The 8,585-nt window shown below is 40.8% G+C and overlaps 1 protein-coding gene across 1 annotated transcript; it reads left to right on the top strand.

The window, feature by feature from the left end:
* Window positions 1–4,075: 4,075 nt before the first annotated feature.
* On the top strand, window positions 4,076–8,130 carry LOC124260107. The gene is made up of 5 exons (XM_046694353.1): window positions 4,076–4,114; window positions 5,557–5,807; window positions 6,676–6,814; window positions 7,248–7,408; window positions 7,891–8,130. Exons 1-5 carry the CDS (start codon window positions 4,077–4,079, stop codon window positions 8,100–8,102), a joined length of 801 nt encoding a protein of 266 aa, XP_046550309.1. The 5' UTR covers window position 4,076; the 3' UTR covers window positions 8,103–8,130.
* The last annotated feature ends 455 nt before the right edge of the window (window positions 8,131–8,585 follow it).

The raw sequence follows: 8,585 nt of genomic DNA on the forward strand, positions 1-8,585 counted from the left end.
TTTTGAAATAGGATTCGCATTTGTTCGCGGATGTCCGTCATTCTCCGAATCTGCTTTCCGCTGAGAATATTTCGCAAGACAATTAACAAATATCCGCTCACGTGATCAAAACGTGTTGAAGTGTTTCAGCCATGAATTGTCTGAACCATTCAATTAATAAGTAATTCCATACACACATTCTCTAAAGCGAGCACATGCACGTTCTATTTCGATCATACAAGGAGGTCTCTCAAAAATCTCGGAAATTACAACCATGATTATGATATTCATTGAAATGTACCTCTGGGATAAGGGCGCATTTTGACTAACTGGAGATGTCAGACTATATTTTGGGGAAATGTTAGAATGAAAATGATCAGAAATGTTCAAATGGCTGACGACCGTTCGATATCCTTATATTAGCTAATTGTTTACTTTATATATGGTCAAATAAAAAGGTTGTAGCCAAAATAAGTCAACTTAACTTTTAGAACTTGAAATTGATTCTAAGTGTATGAGCAGGTGCGTGACAAAAGATCATTTATTTTAACCTTTGTGATGTACTTTTTATGCACATATTGGTATGAAAATCAGCCTGTACGTAGACTTGCCTATGTTAAAAATATTATAAAACGCATAAAAACAACCCCTAAAATGAGACTTCTTGACACATTTTATCCTTACCGTTGAATTTAGTGATGTTTTATGACGCAAACGCGCAACTGATGAACATGTCGCTATAAAATGGTGATCTGTAAATAATCGTGTATTGACAAGACAACCCCGTGCGTGATCAAATGGCGTTCAGGTCGGCGGGGCAAGCTGACACGCAGTCCACTGACCCTGAGCTTCTATCGACAGGCATATGACATCAGGTACTATTTTCACCAGCAATTCCCACACGTTATAAATACACTACAGTGCAAAACAAACTACATACTGACACTTAGTCTGTCGTACAGACCCTGAAGTAAATATATCCAAGAAAGCCCACGCAAGTCTAGAAAATGTGGCAAGTCTAGATTTCCTCAGCTTCAAAATGAAGAAAGTCTCAGGGCTCTTTTTCATTATATATATACTTTTTTTACTATGAACTTTTTTTCAGTAAAATATGTTCATTTCAGAGACTAGTTGTTAGTCTACGTGACACTTAATCTCTGAAAATATATAATAATTATTTTGATTGGGAAATATTACTTTATTTACGCTGAATAGGGATCCTAATGCGTTTGGAGATTCAGAACCTGGGAATAATCTAGACTTGCTTCATTTTGGACTTTTGCATGACAGAAAGGGCTGGACGGACTGGGAAATGTTTGTTTGTTTGTTGTTTTACGCCGCACTCAGCAATATTCCAGCTATATGGCGGCAGTCTCTACCTAATCAAGCCTGGACCAGACATCCAGTGATCAACATAATGAGCATCGATCTACGCAACTGGGATACGATGACATGTGTCAACCAAGTCAGCGAGCCTGACCACCCGATCCCGTTAGTCGCCTAATACAACAAGCATGGGTTACTGAAGACCAATTCTGACCCGGATTTTTACGGGTGGATCAGGAAATAATCTGGTACAGGGAATAACAACGTGGCTAAGAGTGAACAAGAAATGAATGTTCGGTAGGGAAGTATTTGAAACGAATATTATATCTGTGTGGTTCTTAATTTGCTGCATTTCGATAACTGTTTTTCAGCCTAATAAAGTTTTGATATATTTTTGTGTTTGTTGATTAGAGCTCATTTTCAAATGTGTAGTTTCTCTAGCCCGACAGCTGATGGTTATATTGTGACCACCCAATCTTTATAAGCAATGGCGGAGGGGTAATCGAGTGGTTAAAGCGTTCGCTCGTCACGCCTAAGACCCAGGTTCGATTCTCCACATGGGTACAATGTGTGAAGCTCATTTCTGGTGTTCGCTGCGTGATATTGCTGGATTTTACCTAAAAGCGGCGTAAACGTATACTAGTACTCATTCATTTCCCTTTTTGACCGCCTCTGTGGTGTAGTGGTTAGAGCGTCATACCAAAAGACGTTCAAATATGGTACTTGTTGGTCCCTGCCTGGCGCTCGGCATTAATGGGTACAACAAGGACTGGTCGGCTCGGAGTCAGTATAATGTGTCTGAGTGGGGTATTCATGCTTCACTGCGGCATGGTATCTCAGTGGGCTAGCACTATAAAACCAGCTTCAGTCTTGGCTAGTACAAGCAGCCGCACATACACATACACACGCATGCACGTCGTCATATGAGCGAAATATTCTCAAGCACGACGTTAAACCCAATTTCACCTCACCTCACCTCACCTCACCTCATTTCCCTTTTTACTATTACAACCTGCATATCGGACAAGAAACGTATTCTGACCTGAAATCCAAAATCCTACTAAAACAAACTACTCACGGTGTCCGTATAGTGAAACAATCGTTACGTCCGTTGTCTTTGCTTAGTTGTCTTGGTTAGGGCGATACCGTGTCCCATGTAGCTTACATAGTGTCTATTTCCCCAAAGGAATGTCTCCCATAACATCGGACAATACAGGAATTCACCCAGTCCTTATTTCGATTAAACAGTGACTGCTCTTCTGAACTTATCTGATTTTGAACACATAATCAGGAGATAAATCATGAGTCATTTCCTGTGGTTCATTCAAGGAAGGTTAAGTGGAAAAATACCCTCTGCAGATTTAAAACATAATAAACGAAACTAAACTTAAACTAAATATACTGTTAAACGTTTAAGTGGACTTAAGTTTTTACGGGTGTTTACTTTTGAAAAAGAGCATAAAAAGGCGAAACTGGAAAAAATGTAGTCCTCGGACTATCATAATTAATATGATTGAATGACGTCATAGCTGTCATGGCAAAATATCAGACCGTCTGAATCGTCAATAATGATTCATTTTGTGATTGTTAAGAAAACCGCGCTCCTTGTCATCTATAGATACATCACTTGTCTCAAAAAGGCGATTGCGACATATCAGAAGTCAAACTGAGGGTTAGGTAGACAGATTTTACTTGCGCTTCTTTCTGTCAATGTTAAAAGACCATTGGTCGTTGTTTCGTCGCGGAGTGAGTGTGTGAGTATGGTTTTACGCCGCAGCATTCCAGCAATATCACGGCGGGGAACACCAGAAATGGGTTTCGTCACGGATGCCATTATGTTAAACCTATTAGTAACAACTATCATCAACCAAGTCCATTGTAATCACGCTCAGTCCTCGTCTAGTAAACAAATTGAGTGAGTCAGTGAGTATTGTTTTACGCCGCTTTTAGCACTATTCCAGCAATATCACGGCGGGGGACACCAGAAATGGTAAACAAACTGATGATTAAAACAAACAAACAAACAAACAAACAAAACCGTTTGAGAGTTTATGTTGTAATAATGGTCAAGCAAGCATAGCTTTGTATTATTGTATTTCGCATTAGTGGTTCTACACTGAAAGAACTGTCTATCAACATATGTATTAAGCACGGTAGGTGATGTTATTCAACCAATGGGAAGTTTTTGTTTATATTCTGGAACCGACATCAAATTTATTGCATCATCAACATAAAACTAAAACAATAAGAACCCGCGTCTTCGGTGTGACGAGCGAACGTTTTAACCACTAGGCTATCCCACCGTGAATGTACAAATGAAGTATAAACCATCATTTTTATCACTGTCCATAATGGTACAACACCTCCAAAATGCCAATTAATAATGTTGATCATGTAGACATGTACAGACTAGACGAACCCGTTTTGCAATGGTACAAAAATGTTATATAGACACAAGGAAACATAAAACGTCGACACAGGAGAATAACCTTTCTCGATTATCCGACCAAACAGATTCAGTGTGGGTAAAGGGCAAACTAGCGGCGAGAAAAAAATAGTCCGTGTCTGAAAATTATACTTTTCAAAGGTGCCTGAGAGCAAAATCGTTTACTTTGTCAACCTAATAAGATGTTATGTGTTTAATGTCAAACATATCTATTTAAAAAACCCGCAAATTACACAACCCACGCAGTGTGTGCAAACTGTAAAAACACTGATTTATATATATTTATCTCTTTGATACGCCCCCTCCGTAGTATTTGTCCAGCAAAATGGCCGACATGAGATCGGCGTTCATTTTCTCTCTGAGGTAGGTGAACTATATATGGATGTACTTGAAACTTATTTGTACTTGTCAATTTCATCTCTTTGACACGACAACGTATGTATGCTGGTCCATGCACCCCACCCCATGGTATATGTAGAGTATATGTATGTCAGTGAAGTAAGAATATGATCTAAGATCGACAAAACGGAATACGTATCTTACAGCTTTGACTGACTTGTGTAGATAAGAATCGGGCCGTGTTCTGCCTGATTCGTCAAACCACTCTGGCCCAGCAACACTACAGCTACCTATAAAACAGGTTCATTGTAGGGAAATATCCGTGAAGGTCCGGGTTAGAACTGATCTTCAGTCACCCATGCTTGTCGTAAGAGGCGACTAACGGGATCGGGTGGTCAGGCTCGCTGACTGGGTGGACACATGCCATCGGTTCCAAATTGTGCAGATCGATGCTCATGATGTTGATCCCTGGATTGTCTTGTCCAGGCTCGATTATTTACAGACCCCGCCATATAGCTGAATATTGCTGAGTGCGGCGTAAACCTAAACTCACTCACTCATTGTAGGAAACTGTTCTTTTGGGGGTTTCGCTCCACTCACCAATATTCCAGCTCTACCATAGCGATTTGTGAATAATCGAGTCCCAACCAGGGGTTGATATTGCAAGCAACAACTCACTAGGCCGGGGGCGATGACGCGCTGTCAATCACGACAGTGAGCTGGGCAAAACGTCCATTAGCTCTTCCTATAAACATAGGTTTCGTGGGACCTACCTACACTGACGCTGAGATTTTGAATATATATAATTTATATAGAAACAAACATTTCCTTTTAAATTGAAAAGAAGCCCCATTGAGATGCGAGATTCAGAACCTGGGGAAATCTAGAATTTCTTCGTTTAGGGTTTTAGCATTGCAGGGAGGACTAGGCAGACGGGAAAATGATGTGCAGCTGGTTCAGGGACTGTGAGACGGACTAAGGACCGACCCTAACCGGGAGTCATCACGAGGGTATACGTCGACGACGACGACAACGATGACGTCAGCTTCTGCTGCTACTACTGCTCTGCTGCTGCTACCAATGATAATTTCCTCAAAATACTATTAATGTTTATAGGTCGTCTATGTCTACGTTTAGTCTCATAGTCACTGCAGTGATATGTCGTTTCTTCAGTTCCTAGTAGGGGCTGTGGTTAAAGCGTTCGCTCGACACGCCGAAGACCCGGGTTCGATTCCACGCATGGGTACAATGTGTGAAGCACATTTCTGGTGTTCCCAGCCGTGATATTGCTGGAATATTGCTAAAAGCGGCGTAAAACTAAACTCACTGTTCCTAGTGCCGGTGCATTTGCTCAGGCTCTAACCGTTGTTGCTCATAAATTAAGGAATGATATGCTAAGACAAAGCCAATATTTCATAATTTTTAAGAAAACGAGACATTTCGTATTTACTAAGCCCTTTCCACAGCCTTATCACCGTCTTCACCAACCTGGTACCCCCTGACAACATCTTCGACGATTTTACCCAGGGTGCACCTCTTCGTTACGTTATCAACTTGACCAACTGTATGCCATCCCCTCCATTTGGTCCCAAGATGGAAGATACGTTTATTAGTGACGTCATTTCCGGTGGAACCCTTTCTTCGTCTTCTGATGCCACATGGAATATGCTCCTGGGAAATGAGAAATACATCAACGGCAGCAGATACAACCTAACCGGTGTGTTCATGGGAAAAGCAGCAAATCTATCGCATGAAGTATTTATTTACAGAACTCATCTTTACTCTGAATGCGACGAGAAGCGTGTGTTATACATCTGATTAAAGGTATTTAGGCACTTTTGCTAGGGTTTGGAGAATGTGCAATCCTTTCAAAAACTGTTACTATCTAATGATCGTGAGTTTGAATCCGGTTTGCCTACGTTAACCACAAACTATTGAGTTTCGCAAAATGGTAAACGTTATTTGCATGACCTCGGACATTGTTCCCCAATTTAGCAGATACGCCGTGAAATAACCTTCAAAGCGACGTTAAACTCACTATACATTTGCTCGTGTTAATATAATGTTCATGTATAGAATGGGATAGCACATGCCATTCGAACACTAGGTAAAATTCCTATCAATTTGTTTTGCAATATCCAAAGTGACCGATTTGAATAATTAATGAAATCGACAACCCACAAGCCGAAGGCCCGGGTTCGATTCCCCACATGGGTACAATGTGTGGAGCCCGTTTTTGTTGTCCCCCGACACACACCATATTGTCACACACACACCAATATTGCTTGACGGCGTAAAACCATTGTCACTAGCTACTTTTCACTAGCTACTATCAAAACATGGGAACATACGCTTTTTACTTTTCTTTCATCAAGAGCAATGACCTCTATTTTTATGTGTAGGCTTAAGCAAAATCAAGTGTTGTTACGTTAAAATATGTTTTTACTTATGTATACATTATTTATGACTTTTACTCCTGGAACTTAGGGCATTTCAAACATTTCTTGAAGTATAATATCATTACTATATTTATATTATTCAAAACAACCAGTCTTTTTACAAATATTTCATCGCTTATCATTCAGCTATATCATCATTGAGAGTAACCAGCATCCCAATGTCAGATCAAGGTCAAGCCATCGTTTACGTGTACGACCTTGACCCAAGGTCATGGAAGAGGCTGGCTGTACAAGACATCACCTGCTTTACTGGTCAGAGAAAGAGGTAACTATTTATCCGAAACGAAACTTGTGCAATAAGTGTCTGTGTGTGCGTGCGTGCGTGCGTGCGTGCGTGCGTGTGTGTGTGTGTGTGTGTGTCCTAGTGGTTAAAGCGTTTGCACATCACGCCGAAGATCCGGGTTCGATTCTGCACATGGGTACAATGTGTGAAGTCCATTTCTGGTGTCCCCCGTCGTGATATTGCTGGGGTTGACCAAGGAATGAACTGGCCCCAGCATTTTGGATAGATAGGCCAGGCTCGGTGACCTGTTTGTTTGGGCGTCATCGTACCCCGATACTTGGAGTGCTGTTCACAATATCGATCACTGGACTCGAATACTTACAGGCCATAGCGACGTAACCTGAATATAAACCAAGTAAAACAATCTATTCTCTAGACCTGCATAAATTATGCGTTTTGAAATATTCCTCTGTAGTGAGATCGCCTTCGTTACCACCAACCAAACGAAGACGCCGCTCTACACGTACGACGACGTAAGCGCCACCTTGTTGTCGGGAGGGGAGGCGACTTTCTCTTTCAACATAGACGGAAAATCCCCGGATGACCAATTTTATTACGTGGTTGGCAGGATTGAAGGTTTGAGATGAACAATAAATGAATACTATAATATGATATTATCGAAGGTGATTTTGTTTGTGATCAGTGCTTCGGGATTTGACGTGTGTCAACAACAACAGGAATGAATGAATGAATGAATGAATGAAAGAAAGATAGGTAGTCAACGGAGCTAGAGTATACAACGAAGTACGCGTAACACATGTGGTCTCACCTTCGGCAAGTGAGTTTCTTAAAAAATGCCTCTGTTCACCCAGCAGAAAATGGGTACCCGGTGGGATAAGCCATATGACTACTAACCTTCCAGCTGCTGCTTGGGTTATCCGGGATAATAATATATGAGCTTAGAGCATGCCCTTGCGGCGTGAAGTTCAGCGCTATGTAAGTGGCCTTAATATTATTTTAGCTGCATTCTTATGATTAGGTCTGAGTTTATTCGTGAGATTGATGGAATTAAATACTAGTATTTGATTAACGTTGACATTAATTTTTTTCTCTTTCAGATTTCAGTTTTATTGACGGTGACATTGTGTTCAGTATCGACATACCAAACGAACTTGTAATTTCGGTGTATCGTGCTCAACTGTCACGTGACAGCCATGTCACTTTGACGTCGTATCAGGTTAACCGGAAGACGGCTTCACGTGACGAAATTGGTGCGTACAGGGGATCGATCGAGAGAGGAGGATGGTACCGAATATACAGCCTAAACTGACAATACATGACAATGCAATGTCTAAATACAAATTATGGAATCAGAATTGCTCAACCTTCTGTTTTCTGTTTATTCGGCTTTCTATTGATTTGACTAATGAGTGAGTGAATTTAGTTTTGCGCCGGTTTCAGCAATATTCTAGCAATATTGCGGCATGGGATATTGTACACATATGGAGAATCGAACCCGGGTTTTCGGAGTGACTATCGAACACTTTAACCGCTAGGCTACCCTACCGCCCCCCTATGTCAATAATGGCTGCTGTAGTTGTCGGCAATAAAGACTTTGAACGTATGTGGGAATCGGCCTTACCAGTTAGTATAAAAACATCGAATTTTAAATACATTTATACAATGTCTAAAGAAAATGGAGGAAATAATTGTTTTTGATATTTGAAATCACATTTTACCGATAGGGAATGATAGCTTACCATTTTCTTGAACACCCGGTATAACCTCTGATATTCAGTGATCCATTCGTATA

The sequence above is a fragment of the Haliotis rubra genome, unplaced genomic scaffold (assembly GCF_003918875.1).
Source record: "Haliotis rubra isolate DU_JTF1 unplaced genomic scaffold, ASM391887v1 Scf75, whole genome shotgun sequence".
Taxonomy (NCBI): domain Eukaryota; kingdom Metazoa; phylum Mollusca; class Gastropoda; order Lepetellida; family Haliotidae; genus Haliotis; species Haliotis rubra.

Bases quoted from the DNA above. Each gene is read 5' to 3' on its own strand.
- LOC124260107 (XM_046694353.1), top strand. From the start codon at position 4,077: ATGGCCGACATGAGATCGGCGTTCATTTTCTCTCTGAG. The intron at 4,115-5,556 runs GTAGGTGAACTA...CCCTTTCCACAG, and splicing joins GCGTTCATTTTCTCTCTGAG to CCTTATCACCGTCTTCACCA. The intron at 6,815-7,247 runs GTAACTATTTAT...ATTCCTCTGTAG, and splicing joins TTTACTGGTCAGAGAAAGAG to TGAGATCGCCTTCGTTACCA.